General features: G+C 53.6%; 4 protein-coding genes across 4 annotated transcripts; all 4 read left to right on the top strand.

Moving 5' to 3' along the window:
- Positions 1-1,278: 1,278 nt before the first annotated feature.
- PHACADRAFT_251371 (uncharacterized protein) lies at positions 1,279-4,915 on the top strand. The gene is made up of 3 exons (XM_007392921.1): positions 1,279-1,786; positions 1,847-2,805; positions 2,858-4,915. Exons 1-2 carry the CDS (start codon positions 1,380-1,382, stop codon positions 2,766-2,768), a joined length of 1,329 nt encoding a protein of 442 aa, XP_007392983.1. The 5' UTR covers positions 1,279-1,379; the 3' UTR covers positions 2,769-2,805; positions 2,858-4,915.
- Positions 4,916-7,188: 2,273 nt separating this feature from the next.
- PHACADRAFT_91098 (uncharacterized protein) lies at positions 7,189-8,645 on the top strand (the record flags this gene model as incomplete). The annotated part of the gene is made up of 5 exons (XM_007392920.1): positions 7,189-7,413; positions 7,460-7,845; positions 7,893-8,121; positions 8,170-8,419; positions 8,476-8,645. The coding sequence occupies 5 exons, from the start codon at positions 7,189-7,191 to the stop codon at positions 8,643-8,645; spliced, it is 1,260 nt and encodes a 419-aa protein (XP_007392982.1).
- A 401-nt stretch (positions 8,646-9,046) lies between these two features.
- PHACADRAFT_251369 (uncharacterized protein) lies at positions 9,047-10,209 on the top strand. The gene is made up of 3 exons (XM_007392919.1): positions 9,047-9,527; positions 9,583-9,671; positions 9,724-10,209. The coding sequence occupies exons 1-3, from the start codon at positions 9,279-9,281 to the stop codon at positions 9,971-9,973; spliced, it is 588 nt and encodes a 195-aa protein (XP_007392981.1). The 5' UTR covers positions 9,047-9,278; the 3' UTR covers positions 9,974-10,209.
- A 5,265-nt stretch (positions 10,210-15,474) lies between these two features.
- PHACADRAFT_251365 (uncharacterized protein) lies at positions 15,475-16,049 on the top strand. Its single transcript, XM_007392918.1, has one exon. The coding sequence runs from the start codon at positions 15,608-15,610 to the stop codon at positions 15,863-15,865; it is 258 nt and encodes an 85-aa protein (XP_007392980.1). The 5' UTR covers positions 15,475-15,607; the 3' UTR covers positions 15,866-16,049.
- Positions 16,050-16,369: the final 320 nt, after the last annotated feature.

Here is a 16,369-nt window from a genome sequence, read left to right as displayed (position 1 = left end):
CAGACAACCGCGGTTCCGTTCGGTTCCTGTGTAGCCCAGGGCCGGAAGGCTGCGGTCGGATGGGACGCGAGAGCAGGCCGAGTGTAAGGGGGTATCGTCGTGCGTGCTGTGCAGCTGGATGCACTGCGCATGTCGTCACTCGAGCCGCAGATCCCTAAGATAGGAATGGGTCCGTTCCCGTGGGCATTTCGGACGCATTCGAAGGTGTCTCAGGTCGTTGGCGGGCTGGACAGCTCGGAGGGTGGGAAGGAGGAACGGTTGGCAGTTGCGTGATGGGCTCGCGGGCATTTGTTGCGGGGGCGCTCCGCTGGCGGTGCACTTGTTATCTCTGGGAGAGCGACGGCACAGATGGTAGCCGGTGGATCAAAAAAGCGGTGGACAATCCTGATCAGGCTGGTCGCGGAATACGAGCTGTAGCTAGTTGTGATAGGCGGATAGCCGTGGCGCGAGGAGAGCACATGAGGTGCTTACGAGAACAAAGCGGAGACGAAGGAGCGCTCTGGAACAGACCCCGTGGCAACCTTTTATCAAACTTTGCGGCGAGTTGCATTGCGATGCGTGTGAGCCAGGACAGCAAGTTTTGGTGTCGGTTGAAAAAAGCCGAGGTGCTTGGAGATTGAATGGCAACTAGGAAACATGGGGTGAGGAAGGAATATCGGAAACTTCGTGCCATGCAACAGCCACAGCGATGTGTACGACAATCAAAAGTTTCCGAGCAGGGCGTACTATGTGTAGGTCATTCAAAGCACGTCGTCTGCCTGAAATCGGAAGAGGGATCGCGGCCACGAGGCGATGCAAAAGCGAGAGAGCAGAAAAGCAGCCGTTTAGCGGAACGGAGTGAGTGCGGCCAAAGTGCCGAGCAATTTGACAGGCGGCTATCCTAACTAGCATAATCGGTCACCTGTAAAGCCAGATACCCGGTTATAGCAAGTCGCTTCTGATCGGGAGTAGCCCAGAGCTTGAGGGACGGCCCAGACAGGGGCTACTGACCGGAGCCCGCAATTGTTCAGCGCAGGATTTCTGGTTTCTGTCTGGCTACGTTGAGCAGGCCGTGACGGTAAGAAATGCAACGTGGTTGTGGATGGTAGGCTTGACCGAGAAATGGTGTGTCGAGGGGTATTGTTTGCAGGAGGATACGGCGCAGAAGTGGTGCGGTCGGCCGGCGGTCGGGTAAAGTCACGGCAAAGTTTGAAGCGGAGCTTGAAACCGTCAGACTGATAGGAAAGGGGTCACGAAAGCGAACGATTTGCACTTCCCACATTTCAACTCGCCAGCCTCGTTCATCGTCCTCAACGTCCCCCGCCTCCCGCCCGCAACACTCTCCGCCGCCGTTCCGGCTTCAACATCACCTTCAACACTCCCGACGTCTCTCGACAACAATGTTGGCTATCCAGAAGCCAGTTGCTCTTTTTTCGTCACCCCAAGCGCATTTGCCGCGGTCGACTCATAGTCGGCATCCTTCAGCGCCGGTCGTCATCCGCCCGACGCAAACGCCCGGGTTGCTCTCTCTCTCCAAACCTGCTCAGCAACATCTGCCGCGGCCACAGCAGTCGCAGCCGCATGTCAGAGCATCTAGAACATCAACTAGGGGCAAGCAACAGCGCTCCCCTCAGCCGGTGCCAGCGCAGGCGCAGTCTGCTGAGGATGGAAAGAAGGCTAAAGCATCCAAGCCGAGCTCTGCCAACCCTCCTAACGATTCGAGCAAGCCCAATGTCCCGTCGCTGGAGAAGTCGACCAGGGGTCGTCGATCCGCTAAGGTAGTCCCGAAAGAGAAGGCCGACCAGAGGTGAGCAGTTGTCGCTGTCGATTGTCCAGTTGTGGGCTGATCGACTTGGTCTACGTTAAGAAGCCCCTCGGCTTCTCGGGCGCACGCGCGGCGACAATCTCACCAGCCATCCCCACCCCCCGCTAAGACACCCAGCGAGAGTGATCCGTCTCGTCCTTCCGTGAACCCCTTGCGGGCCCAGTCATTCGAGCGTCAAAGTGCTTCGAACTTATTCGATCCTTTCGTCGTGAACTCGACCTCGGATAACGAATCTCCGGAGCCTGCGGTTTCGAAGGATAGCGCTAAGCCGATCTCCTTCCGCCCACCACCACAGCTTGCCTCTCGCCCGAATGGCAAGCTTGCTCATCGTCGTCAGTCAGGCCAAGTTCATGACTTTCCGATGTCCTCGCAAGCCATACCTGTCGCTCGCACTCACGGATCTCGCAACTCTGCGAACTTGTCGAGGTCGACCCCCAACCCCACCCCCGTTACCCCTCCACGTCGTGCCGCCCGACGTGCAGCGATGGAATTACCCCTCGCTCAGTGGGGCGAGTTCCCGATTTGCGACGACATGACTGTCAGCTCTCCGACTACGCCCGTCCGCGAAAGCGCCAGCTGTCCATCAAAGCGTTTGGGCGCTACTTGGCAGCAAACTCTTATCGATGACGCCCCTCGCACAGCCCCTTTGTCCTCAACCTACGAGTATCCTTTTGCACAGCCAGCTTTTGTTACGCCTTCGCCTGCGGCTCGCCGCCGCCATCACCAGCGAGTACCCAGCGATGGTGTTTTCGCGATGTCGACGGACGACGATTCGTCGGAATCTTCCGATGAGCTGAAGAATGTGCTGAGCAGGCTTGCTCTCGGTGGCGCTGCCATGGTCGACGCGAGGCGAACTCCGTCGCCGTCCATGATGGACGGCATGCCCGCAGGTTTCTATGCGGGGTCGGTTTTCCAAAACTCTCCGAGCCCGGAGGAGCTGCCGGTTCCCGCCTTCCGCCCGTGAATGTATTATCAAAGTGTAAAACTCCTCAAGTGTACAGGTTAGTTGCCCCTGTTATTTTCAGTACGATGCTAATGATAGTCTGTTTACAGTTCAGGTTATCCGGCCCTATAGATGCTCTCATTTACCGTTACATGTCTGCTAATACCCCGCCACGATCCTAAGCCGTCGCGTTGCTCACGATCGCAACATCCTACCCCGCCTGCATTGGTCGGCCTGCCCGCAATGGGCTCCCTGGCTGATCTACCATCTCTACCACCTCCCTCGGCGCCTGGCATTATCGTTGTCGGGACCGTACGGCTATGGGCTTCCCGCGTACTCTGGACTTACATTTGGTGTTTTTCTTCCCACTCGGTCATCCCGGTCTACGGTCATTCGCTCAGGAAACTCTCGCACTCGTTTTCGATACCCCGCCTAACCGCTGGGTTCGGTTTAGCCTTCGTCGCGGTATTCATACCCCCGTTGTCGATGGCTTTGGTCGCCCTGTTGTCTCGTGCACCCGCTCCTTACGGGCCGGGCCCTCTCACGAACATGTCGACCGCTGGTTCCGGTTTCTGTTTATCAAATCTTCCGCCTATTTCCTCGGCTCATATTTGGCTCCTCGTTTACTCTACAGCAAGTGTGTCATTATACATCAAGCCAACATCCAGCTCTCGCACATCTCTCCCGCACTCTTCGCATCTGCATGTCCTCTCCCCACCCACGCGCAGGCCTACATCCATCCTATTTACCTACTCGATCCGCTTGATATTCCCGGCATGCGCGCGGCGTTGTACAATCAAGACCTATAGAGCTCAAGAGAAAATACACAAGCAAGAGCGATTGCCATATTTATCAACAACCGGACGCGGTCGAGGAGGAGGTAGCGGCGCGTCGTGGTCTATTATCTGTGGTCTCCTCGTTTGTCTTGGCTGGTGGGCATCGCATGTGCTCTTGGATTTTGGGACTCTGTTCAATCATACCAATCCCTTTACGGTGTGTTCCGTACGTCTGTTGTTCTAATTTCCCACTTCCTCGCTCGGTGCTCCTCCACTGCCTTGCCTGAGCTTCCCTTGTTCGTTTTCGTATCACATCATTTTACCATCTTTCTTCTTCTACGCCATTTGCCTTATTGTTCCTGTTTCACTCCTGGCAATCGCCTGCGGTGTATCAATATAGCCAACTTTACTCACGACGCCGTTCACCCTTCCTCTGTCTTGATATTGCTCCCTCCTAGCGTTGTTCTTGTGCACTAGTATTCTTAGTTCCTGTCGTAGCAGAAAAGCTACCTTATTTGCTCCTAGATTTCTCCTTAACCCCCGCTCCCTTCTCTTCCGCTGTTGTAAAGTCCATGTGTCGGGTAGACGATGTTGGTGAGCATTCTCACTCGTCTTTCCTGTCGCAAACTAATGCCTCCGCGGCGCCAGTCCATTTCCCTATCGTCCTATTGAGCTCCACTGCGGCTCTGCTGACGCCATTGGCTCGGCTTACTCGCCAGTAGCGACACTCGTCTTCAGCGGACCCGTCATCTTGTGGGTCGCCCACGCTCGTTACCCGACCGTCTTCCGGCTCGTCTTCAACCGTGGAACTGCTTTGTTCCTCTCTCTCTTGGGTCTCTTTCAGCTTCTTCGATCATTTTATCAACATGCGTCAAGAGACGTCCGTCTGTACCAGCACCACATGTCCCTCCCCTCGCAGTCAACACGCAAAAGCTCTGTTCAAACTATAATACCTCTTGTATCGTCGCCATCGCTTTCGCTTCACTCGCCACTCGCACTGTACCATTACCTCGCGTCTTGTCGCTCTCGCATTCACTCCTCGTTTTCTTCCTATCGTATCGTCGACAATCGACTACACGTATCCCACGACTATTTCGGCCTGTCTTGTTCGACCTTGGAACGGCGCGTAGCGCGGACTAGGCGGGCAGCGTTTGTTTGTTGTTCGGTGGTCCGTTGTTAGGGACCGGTGGTGTTTCATTTGCGATCTCGTGTGGTGTGGGTGTGGGGAGCGGGCGTTCGGCGAGGGGTGGTGAAGGCGTGGTGTCTTTCGGTTGCGAATTCTTTACTTACTCAAAAGGATGGACGCTAGCCCTTCTTTGTACGATGTCTTCGAGAGTATAGTGGGGTTACTGGCCTGTGAAGAGTAGTTGAATGACAATCTGATCATGACATCGATGGTGCTGTGTTGGTCTTGAGCTGTTAGTGGTCAGCGCTGTGACGCCTCGACACGCACCGGTGCTCTACCGGTGCTGAAGAGGGCGCTTCTCGATAATATCACAGCCATCCTTCGAGAATATACGGCCACCAGCCCATCATTTGACTAAAGAGTAGGCTGGCTTGACCTTGCCCTTCCTTTGGCTTGGAGATAACAATTTCAAACTGAACAAGAACAGCAAGACGACAATTGCTGCGACTGGGTTGCTTCATTAAACTTACGGTGTACGGCGGACAACTAGTTGCCATGCCTTTAACAGCAACAATACAACAGCGACAGCTCTACTCGTTTCCGTTGACAGCAAGGAAACACACTGACATTTAGCTCTCTGAACACCCATATCGTGGCGGAGCATGCGGAGCTGGTATGCATGCTGAGCTGGTATGCATGCTACTTGAACCAGTCCCGGCACATGCGCTTCCTGCGTTGAATGTCATACCAGCCGGACACATACAACTCGGACTCTGAGGAGGACGAAAGCTTAGGTCCGGAAGGCTGCACGCTGAGCGTCAGCGAGTGGTGTCTTCTGCTCGCCTAGGTGTCCCGAAACTTGCGCAAGCTGACCATGGGGTCGCGGGTAGTGGATTCAATCCTGTGTCCGGCCCCTTTTTCTGAAGTTTCTGGCGTACCCAGGCTCTCCACATACCACGCTCGCGGCCGTAGCTCAGGCGTGACCGATTCTGGAAGAGCTCTGGACGCTCCCAAACCAGGTTGACGCATCGGCAAGAACATAGCTTTACCCGCGCTATTACTTCGTTTTGTTTAGCTGCGCGATACGGAGGGTGGCGATGAGGAGCTGTCGTCTAGAACTGTGAGCGAAATTAACGCTCTGATACTCCAATATGTGAGACTGAGAGCGGAACTACATTTGTTTTTGGGCCTTCGTCATGTCCCAAGTACGGGTATTCCTCCGTAATTTATGATTTCTACACCCTATCAGTCTCCACACTTCGTCCAGCTCATCCCAGCAGCGTTTTAGTTCCTATTCCGAAATAGAAACAGAACTTTCCCCCTCTTCCACTCTCTTCGTCAACATTGACTGACTTGTTTTCCGGGACGCAGAAGCGCGAGAAGTGGAAGGTCCGCACCGTCAATAATGCGGGGATTGAACGCAAAATAGTTGGGAAGGACTCGTTTGAGATACGTCCATTTCGTCGCTCCCGGGTGGGGACTACGGGAGAATCAACTAAACATCTTGGGCTCAGATTAGGAACGAACGGTCACCAAGAGTACTTCTCGGCGTCGATTGCAGCATCACATGCATCACATGCAGCATCATGTGTCATGCATGGTGCCAAGAAGGTCTGTAGTACCTGACCGCGCTGCAGTTACGCAGCTGGAAACGGTGTCGCCGCACGTCTTCTGCACGTAAGGCGCGCGGGAACGCGAAGTATGCGAACTTTCCACCATCTCCATGCCTACAGAAACAATACAATTAGTAATCTGAAGAATTAACTTCCTATTGCTGACGACGCATCGAAGGCTAGTAAACGCAAGCTGAGCTCACGAAGATATTCCAGACGGGATCAACCAAGACTCCAATGTGGAAGAAGTTCAGTCACTACGACTGGCTAGAATTGAATACATACGAGCGGAACAATATCGTCAGACGCGCCCTTCACGTGTGGCGGATGAAGCCCTGTTGTATCACACAATTATCACAATATTTTCGGCACGAGACCTCTGTCCTCCCCCATGCATAGCCTCGTTCACTTTCCAATGCTTGCATACGGGATTAGAGGGAAAGACAGACAGCACAAGAAGGGTTAAGGACAATGTCACAATGGGCATGACCCATGGACCATTGTGGTCGGGTCCCGGTAAATGATCCTGTGGCTCTGGGGATATTAGTTCTGTAGTGTTGAACAGTGTGGGTAGGTATCAAAATATTGCTACCTCAATCAAGAGTACCTTGAATAATTATTGCCTGCATGAACCTGTCCAGCTCCATGAAAGCAAACGCAAGCCGGATGTCGTGAAGAGAGTCTAAAGGACAAAAGTTGTGGCGACTCATCACGTGGCTGATGATCGCGTGTATGCGCGGCAATTGTTTCGCGTATTTACTGCCTAATTATCGTCTGTTTCCTGCCAAACTTCTTCTTCTCTCCCCTACTGAAACCCCCACCTATCTCAACTCTTCTTCAGGAGACGGCTACCTGATACGCTCTAGGGCGGCATACAACACAACATGACGATGGACATCGACGAAGAGCCTCTGACTCCCGAGCTCATGCTCACGTTCTACAGGCGACTCTACCCCTTCAAGTCCATCTTCCACTGGCTCAACCACGAACACACGCCCACGAAGCTCTTTATGAACCGCGAGTTCGCGTTTACACTTCAGGGTGACGTGTACCTGCGGTACCAGTCGTTCACAACCGCGGACGAGCTGAAGAAACAGGTGTGCGCGATGAACCCGACGCGTTTTGAGATTGGGCCGATGTATACCGCACGAGTGAGTAGCTTTTTTCTGATACTTAGCCGAAACTAACGTCTCGTAGCCAAGAGACAAGAAGCTCGCGCGTCCGGGCGCGTTCCAACCCGTCATGCGCGAACTCGTCTTCGATATTGATATGACAGACTACGACTCGATCCGCACCTGCTGCTCGGACGCGTCGATATGCTCTCGGTGTTGGGCCTTCATTGCTGTAGCAGTCAAGGTCCTCGACCAGTCTATCCGCAACAACTTTGGCTACAAGTACCTCCTGTGGGTCTACTCCGGTCGACGAGGTATCCACCTGTGGATTAGCGACAGGGAAGCGATGGAGCTCACAGACGAACAGCGAAAAGCACTCGTTGGCTGGATGACAGTTATTCAGGGAGGCAAGGATCAGCACAAGAAAGTCAATTTACGACTAAGCTTGAGGCAGCTGCCACCATCAATACTGTGCGTCCTCCCCACTTATGAATAACATGTTCCCTGATATCGCGTAGAGACTCGCTAGAAGTCCTAGTTCCAGCCTTTACCGATATCATATTGGACGACCAGGATTGCTTCCGGTCTGAAGAGGGGTGGCGCGAGCTGTTACACCTCATACCGAAGAATTACGTGGAATCCCTCGAAGATAAGTGGGAGAAAGACTACGATCGTTCGTCGCATAGCAAATGGGAAGACGTCAAGAATGAGATCAAGACTAAGACTCAGAAAGGGTCTCAACCACGCGTGCGTTCCACTTGATTTTGTCATAGACTTCGCTAACAGACACCACAGCTGACTGGTACCACCGCGATGGAAGACATCATCTTGCAGTATACGTATCCGCGCATCGATGCTGAAGTTTCAAAGCACCGGAATCACTTGCTGAAGGCGCCTTTCTGCGTACATCCGAAGACAGGTCGGGTCTGCGTGCCCGTCGACCCGAGCACCATAGACGACTTCAACCCTGAACGAGTGCCTACGGTAGGGCAGCTCCTGCGAGAGTTGGACCAGGCTAAAGACACCGGCGACGAGCATCACTCAGGTTAGTGCACATTGATCACTATCACGATGCGGCCGATGAAAACAAGCTGCGAACAGATTGGGAGAAGACGTCGCTGAAGCCTTACGTTGAAATGCTAGACAAGCATGCTCTGGAGCTGATGGAGGAGGTCAGAAGGGTTAAGCGAGAACGCGGCCAAGGTGTGCATTTAATTCGGCGTCATGGGTTGCACGCGCTGACAGGCCGTTTCTCAGACACGTCGTGGTAGATTGGCTGAATCTTATCCTTTCTCAGCTGTTGTGTGTATCGCTAGTATGTTTTCTTCACCTCGTGCACGACAATTGACTTGGCATGGATACCCTCTGTATCGTCTCCAAGCCCGCCTGGTATTTTGCGCGAATAGGAGCAATGTATATTGTATCCGAGTACAAGGGTGTCCTTGTGCGTAATGGGAAACCGGCCACCCGCATCTCGTCCGCCGTCAGCTGGCTGCGAGATAGTACCACGCTGAAGACGCCCATATACAAGGGGGCTGCCTAATGCATCCAGCGCCATTCGGGCAACGACTTCCACATCGGCCCACGAAGTTGGAAGTTTGGAAGGCTATCACCGTACAAGAACTGTCGCAGCCTCAATGATGCAGGCATCTCTTTATCTCGGTTCTCAACTCTCACCCCCTGCACACTGTCGCCCTCGACGTCGAGGCCCACGAAAGGTCCCCAGCTGAGGGATGGCGAACCCATCGACCTTGATACGCTTCCCCTCGGTCGCGACGCGAGTGTCTGATGCTGGCGCATCGTCCTCGACCGGGGCGTCCGTGACAACAGTAACAGTACACTCGACAGCATCGAACAGCCCCTTCAGCACCAGCAATGACAGCCTGCACAGGATCTCAACGATTATGCCCGCGTTCCTCATCGGCTTCGTGTGCTTCCTCGCGATCTTTCTCGCGTGCGGCATGTACCACTCGCGCCGCCGCCGCCGCCTGCTGCTCATGCAGAGCTTCGCTTTCCCGAATGAGATCGCACCCTCGGACTTGCGTGAGATCAGGAGCATGTCGCGGAAAAAGAAGAAGCGCCTCGTGAAGCCCGAGCTGTTTGAGGTCGAGGTCCAGGGGACGCAGTGGGATACGGACCTTGAGGCTTTACTTGTGAGCGCTGGATATCTAAAGGTGGGAGGACGCAACTGATGAAGTTGCAATGCAGCCTGTCGCAGCTGAGCTGCCACGAGGATCTGGTTCATCACGACCGACATCACTAGTAGTAGTTCCACAGGAACGAAGTCGGAGGCCATGGTACGTACTTTCTCCACCGTATCTCAAACCTTCCTGAATTATATTTGGTCAGGTACATTCCGACATTTTTATTTACTCACCGGCCCCAGCCCCCGACGCCAACAAACCTTCCGGGAGAGAATACGCAAGTAATGCAGCAAGCGCAGCTAGCTTTCTTGCTATCTATGCCCGCGCCGCATCTCGTGCCTGGACAGCCTGCCCCAGAGCTGGTCCTTGGCACGACGCGGGTCTCGTACCGCGGCGAGCCGGATGGTGACGACGAGGCGGAGGACCTGCTGAGGAAGATCGACTGGACCGCGTAGCATGCGGCGTCTGGACGGCGGTGGAGAAAAGAGGCTTGTACTGCGTTTTTAAGCCCTAGCGTCATGCAGTGACGGGTGTATCATAGAGGTTGGTTAGTGCGGCCCTCCGAGAGGGCCGCTGTAATGTCTGGACACTGCGTCTACTGTAGCCATACTATACCATTGTAATTATCTGTGCTATTAGAAACCAACTCAAACCTCTTCGTTTTCGACCGTTAGACATACTTATATATATCCCCGTCTAGTTCGCAATGTGGTTCCGAAACAGATCGACGTCTCTGTCGGCCCCGGCGGCGTTCCGAGGGCGCATCAAATGTTTGGGTCATGTCAGGACACCGCCTTGACGCTGACGTAAGCGTACTACAGACCTGATTTGGCACTCTTGCCGTACGAGGAGTGGACGCCTTCACCGCCTTGTCTCAGCTCTATAGCAACTATTCTCATCACACATCTACGCAAAGCTGCAGACTTGAAGTCTCCCAACTCTCATCTTGGCAGAAGATGTCTACGGGGCTTACACGGTGCACAGTTTGAGTTGGCCAGGTATATACTGCTGAGCTCTGGATCTACACAGACTGACGTATCTATGGCAGTGTCGCTCTTTCTCACCTTGACCGTGATGGAAGCAGCCTCTCATACACCACGCGTGAACTCAATCACGTCGCAGCCAAGTATTGTCCACGGCGGGCGCGTCAGGGGGCGGACGCTACGCTTCGAGGCGTTTCAGATCAAGTTGGAGCGTTGGATCGCCCCAGTCGACGCATCCGCTGGGACAATTCTTGCGGCGCTCACACAAGAACGCAACCCTCCATTGCCGGCGGCGGTGCGCGAGTTAAAAGTAGCTGTGATGGCCTGCCCACGGGGGCGTTACGAGGGCCCTCCTCTCCTTTTGCAGCTCTTCCCGTGGCAGTGACAACTTTGACGGGCATTATCTCTGCTCTCTTGCTCACGCACCACTACTACAACGGGCCTCTCCCTATCTGCGACACACCCTGCCCGCGATGTCCTCACTTTTGACGTCGCTCCTCTCGGCCACGCCGACTGACGCGTCGCCCTCGAGCACCACCAGCTCAGGCTCCACGGCAACCCCGACATCTCTCAACCACTCTACAGTGACCATCGTCGCCACGATAGTCCCTGTAGTCGTTATCATTGCGATAACACTCTGGGCGCTCCTCGCTGTGGGCGGAATCATGCACTACCACAGCACACCCGCCCGGTCGAACGACTCGGATGCACCCGAGATGGACGAGAAGCAGCGGGATGAAGACGAACCGATGATGTGGGAGGTATCTCTCGAGTCTGTGAAGGTGGAAGATTATCATGATGCGCTGCCTGTGAGTTTCTGTTTAGTGTCTCCGGATAGGCGAAGACGTTGACACGAGAACCCCGTAGCCACTAGCACTTGAGCTCCAAGCGCGACGAGCACCATTTTATGCCTCCAGAGGCCATACATCAACCTCGCAAACGAACATCAGTCAGCGGAAGCTGTGGCGGTGGGTGTTTCTCCGTTTCTGACAGCGCCTCGTCTGACGCAAAAACACAGGACGATTACCTCTTCGAGCAGCTTAACTCGAATTGACACGCCGCCAATACATCAGGCGCAAGAGACTGTCGTAGTCGCTATGCCATCACCACCTAGCGTGTCGCCAGAGGCAGAACGCGTAGACTACGCGATAGGGACGCGGCAAGTCCTCTACAAAGGGGAGGTCCAGATAGAGGAAGACGTGAAGAAGGAGAAGCATCAGCGGCAGGGGTCGACAGAAGTCTTCGACTACCCAGTAACGATGGACATGTACATTCACGGGTACATCGGTTGAGCGGACACATTATTTATTCTATTTATTTTGAGGGTAGTTTATTTGCATAGTGTATTTTATTCCACAACTGTATTGTAGCATCGCACTCTAAAGCTGATAATGCGGACATTGGGCTGGTGCAAGTCGCGGCTATACTCCATATGACTTGCCTCGTCTATCTTGCTTTGAATCCGTCGGCACAGTCAAACCAAGCTCTTGTCCAGGCCAGTCTACGACTGTAAGCATTACTTTTGCTTGTGCTTAACGACTCAGTTCTCAACTCTTTGTCACCCAGCGTCATGGACTGTCATGGACAACTCTGCTAACACAGCTATCTCGTGCAAGTGCATAGTTTGCTTCTTATTGCGTTACTGACACTATGCCGATCCCCTCAAGCCTCATGAATTTCTGATCACCGCGCGGTTGATGGGATTAAAATTGTATGGCAGGGACGTGTCACTGACTCACTGTATCCGCCGTGCTCCTTGGCTCGGTACGATGCACATGTTTGCTACTCCACATGGCCATCCTGAAACTTGCGTCGTCCGCTTCTAATGTAAGCCTCGAATTTTTTTGATTATCATGTAAGATCTACAACAGTGCTTCTCACGAGAGTATGTTTCTAGTCCTTTTGAAACTCGTCCACGAGATATCGTTCACCGGAACACGCTGCACAGCTGCGCATTGCTTAGCATTCTCGGCCATAATTCCGCATTGGATTCGTGCAGACCGCAGGTATGCCCTATGACTACGGAGCATGCTCGAGTCTGAGGTGACGCATAGATGACGCCTCGCTGACTTCCATGTATCGGGTTTTATGTCCTGCGCGTGTTTGCAATCTGGGATACGAGCTGCCATAACGTCACTTTACTCAGGCTGCATGATGCCCTTTGTAGCGAACCTGGTGCGTGGCACCCCCGCTCAAACCCTGCGCATGTCCTGGTTGACGCTTTTAGGCAAAATTAATGCGATATAGCGACAAGATACGGTCTCGTCATGGAACTGCTCCCCGACACGACATACATCTCGGAGTTATCGTTCATTGCACGTGGGTGTATGCGTTTTGCTGTTTATCTCTCTCTGGGTACTCATTTGTCGCCGCGCAATCCGCAGCCAGGGCCTGTGTCATGCCAGGAGTACTGATAGCATCAGCTCACAGTCGAGTATACGTATATCCGCAGCTCCCTCGTTCTTGCCGACACGTTGGCCAACATCCTGGCCTGAATCAAGACATTTGGAAGCTTGAACAGCGCCAGCTACATCAACGTCAGGATGACGCTCGCGAAGAACTCGCGAAGGCGGTTCTGCTGACGCATGGCCGTAGCCGAGCGAAGAGTGAGAAACAACACCACCAGGATGAGGGATTATTTACCGTAGATTGGAAGCGGTGTCGATGCGCTCCCGGCAACCCGTCGCTCTGGAACTCCACCCGTTCTACACCGTCAGCCTGAGCGCGTGGTCAGCAGCGGAGCGGTACGCGTATTCACTTTGAAAACGGAAACTTTAAGTGGGCTCATCACCGTCGATAGGTTTGCGCGGGCGTCTCCAACGGCTCCACTGTTGAGGGCGACAAGCGATGCTGAGGAGCGCCGGCTACTGTCGGGCGTCCTTCAAAGGGTAATCGGGATCCGGCAGTCCACGCATAGTTTCAGACCAGTCCAAGTGGGGAAAGTGTCCGGTTGGTGTATTTTTCACTGAGTTTGTGAGCAGGGATCAAGAGCAGAGAGCGGCGGCTGTAACGTTGTTCGATGCGTTACACGTCCGCAGCGGAAGGTATGCCTCGTCCTCTCTCTCACTCTCACGTTGAATATATTCATATGGGCTGACTGTCACTCTCTAGCCTGCCAGCATGCTCACTTTGTCACTTCGGATCGCACCCTGGACTGACCTGTCTCTCCCGCGCCGCGGAGTCGCTGCCTCCGCTTTGATGCAAAACGCTGCGTGCGGCAGTCCCGCAGCCAACGATGGGGGTCGAAAAAAAAAGGTGATTAATCTTCCCAATCCAGAATATCTTCCTCTTCTATGCGGAATTGGTAAGCGCCTTTTCTCTCGCGTCCGTCGAACGTCCGCCGCTCGCGAGCTATCAGAAGCAACAAGTGCGCGAAAGCATTTGTTCACCGGCAGCTATTCAGACACTGTCGATGTCCTCACCACCTTCTTGTTTGTGGGTGGCCCTTAAACCGCATTTTGGTGTAAATCAGAATGGAATAAGACATCCCATTCCAGCTGCCATCTATGAGAATATCGGTAGCCTTCCACCGCCCCAAGGGAGCCGACGTGACAGGCGTTGATAGTTTCAACGTAGACGCAGATGGGTTCGGCGTAGATGTGGCTGAAGGCCCACCAATCTATCGCGCATAAAATCGTGCGAGCCATGATCTACCCCCAATATCAATCGCATCCTTGCAAGTTGCATCCCCTATGTATACTATTGCGGAACAGTCGGACCAGGCTCTTGCCCAAGCTTCTTCGCAACTGTAAGCAATACCTTCGTTCTCACTTAATGACTCAACAGCGCTCATACGCTCGTCCACCAGTCGCCTACAAGAATATGCCCTCATGGCTGCTGAGTGCAAGTATACCCTTCATTTTCCATTGTGCTACTCGCAGCACTTGTCCTCCAGCCCTCGTCGTCTATGAGCTCCTCATCACCATTGGCGATGAGATTAATACTGTATGGAAGAGGCCTGCTACCCTATCTACCGCGCTCCTCGGTTTGGTGCGATGGTCCATGGCGCTCCTCGTGGTCTTCTAGTTTTTCGGGCGACCAGCTCCAAGCGTAAGCCTTAGATGTGATTAATGAAGACGCCAGATCTGAAATGATCCTCTTGTAGGAGTAAGCCCAAACCGTTCAAATTCCGTGCGAAACATGTTGCTTGGCAAACCCACCATACAGCTGCACGCCGCTCAATATCGTCATCTGGGTATTCACCCTCTTTTGGTTCATTCAGATCGCATGTATACCCCACGCAGTCTGTTCTAATTTGGAATGTACATTGACTTCTACCTTTTAGTATCCTCCGCCCTGCGCGTCTCCGCAATCTGAAATAAGAGCTACGTCTGGTCGCTGATAGTGCTATCACTGGCGATAGGACATTCACAGTGGTTTTGGTGTGCCGCTTTCGCTTAAGCTCCAAGCACGCTCTTGCTCATGCTTCGGTGCAGATCTTTGCGGCGGTGTCGAAGTATAGTTCCGCCCCACACCCGCTCGTCGGTACGATGTGCTTCGGGAATCTACCGTTGTCTGCACAAATAGTTAACATGTGAGTGAATATATCTTGCTGTCGCAGTCTCTGGATGCCAACTCTTACGGCACAGATGTATATTCCGCAGCCAAAGCCCTTTGAATTGCTCCAAACTCTGATATAATTTGCTTAGTCTTGCGCATCGCCTGCGGCTCAATGTCCCTCGCCGATATGATTGTCCTCTTTTTGACCTGGATCAAGACGTTTGGACATTGGAGACTCGCCCGGAGCATCAATCTTAGGGTGCCGCTGACGACATGTCTGCTGCGCGATGGTCGGCATTTCTCCATGCACCGTCGCACTCACCGCGTCTGAAACTTAGCCGTGCATGCAGGAACATCTTTTTGTGAGTTCGACGAGAGTGCTGTTTAGATGGCTGCTCACAAGCGATGATAAATGTAGAAGTCTGATAGCGATGAACATAGTTCAGGCGCTGCTGGCCGTTAACTCCTCTGGGTAAGTCGTCAACACGAGCGTACAGACAGATGGCTGAGGTTGCACTTAAGGACCTGATACCCGTGCATATGCTGGTCACGACTCTGGCGCGTATCTTATTCTCCGTTCGTTCTCTTCCTGCTCATTAGCTGGACATGCAACCCCTGGTGCTCATCAATCGCTTCATGATTAATATACGGACGGTCGACTCGGAAGTGTCAGACTACTCTGTGTGCCTCACTGATCGGCAGCAAGCACAGCCATCAGTCCAATTCAGGAGGTCGACGAATCGGCTGGGCAATACTATGGGGACGCTGTATGATGGTTTAAGCAACGAACCTTGGGATGGAGAGGCCAGCTCCGCAGAAATAGATGAGGCAGGATGTTGGGAGGCCATTGGTGCAGAAACATAAACTAACGCCGGGAATCATTCGAGTACTCTCTGCTCCTCGCGGACAGTGGATTGTGATGCATGCGAGCAGGAATCTCTACCCCTGCGACAGTAGTATCGAATACTTGCGGTGTGTTGAGGCGCTTGCCTCCGCATTATTCTGTCTTAGCCATACACTGGATACATCTGCTGCTTACCTCCTAGGTATTTTAACGATGATAAAAGTTACCGAAGGACTGCGCACCATATTTGGCTGCGCGCAGTGCGAGCGTTGCAATTGGGCGGTCAATGACCGAGCCATCCCAGTCACGGCCCGGGTTATTGACTGACAGCTGGTCACTGATGCAGATGGGTCAATGACCGGGCGGTTTTGTGATCCTACGCAAGAGTGTCGAGCGCTTGAGAGGCAGATGGGCTGCAGGGCCCGATGGCATCCTGTGATTGGCTGCCAGGGTGAGACCCGGAAAACCGGTCAGTCACGGTCATGTGACCGGAGTGACTAGTTACCAGTTACCACTACCACATA

The sequence above is a fragment of the Phanerochaete carnosa genome (assembly GCF_000300595.1).
Source record: "Phanerochaete carnosa HHB-10118-sp unplaced genomic scaffold PHACAscaffold_3, whole genome shotgun sequence".
Classification (NCBI taxonomy): domain Eukaryota; kingdom Fungi; phylum Basidiomycota; class Agaricomycetes; order Polyporales; family Phanerochaetaceae; genus Phanerochaete; species Phanerochaete carnosa.
The sequence above is the reverse complement of the archived record's forward strand: the minus strand, read 5'-3'. Positions and strand labels throughout refer to the sequence as shown.

What these genes read in the sequence shown, in the direction of transcription:
- PHACADRAFT_251371 (XM_007392921.1), top strand. Translation starts at nt 1,380, where the DNA reads ATGTTGGCTATCCAGAAGCCAGTTGCTCTTTTTTCGTCACCCCAAGCG. An exon ending in AAAGAGAAGGCCGACCAGAG is followed by an intron (nt 1,787 to 1,846) that starts GTGAGCAGTTGT and finishes GTCTACGTTAAG; the next exon opens with AAGCCCCTCGGCTTCTCGGG.
- PHACADRAFT_251369 (XM_007392919.1), top strand. Translation starts at nt 9,279, where the DNA reads ATGCCCGCGTTCCTCATCGGCTTCGTGTGCTTCCTCGCGATCTTTCTC. An exon ending in CGGACCTTGAGGCTTTACTT is followed by an intron (nt 9,528 to 9,582) that starts GTGAGCGCTGGA and finishes GTTGCAATGCAG; the next exon opens with CCTGTCGCAGCTGAGCTGCC. An exon ending in GAACGAAGTCGGAGGCCATG is followed by an intron (nt 9,672 to 9,723) that starts GTACGTACTTTC and finishes ATATTTGGTCAG; the next exon opens with GTACATTCCGACATTTTTAT.
- PHACADRAFT_251365 (XM_007392918.1), top strand. Translation starts at nt 15,608, where the DNA reads ATGCAACCCCTGGTGCTCATCAATCGCTTCATGATTAATATACGGACG.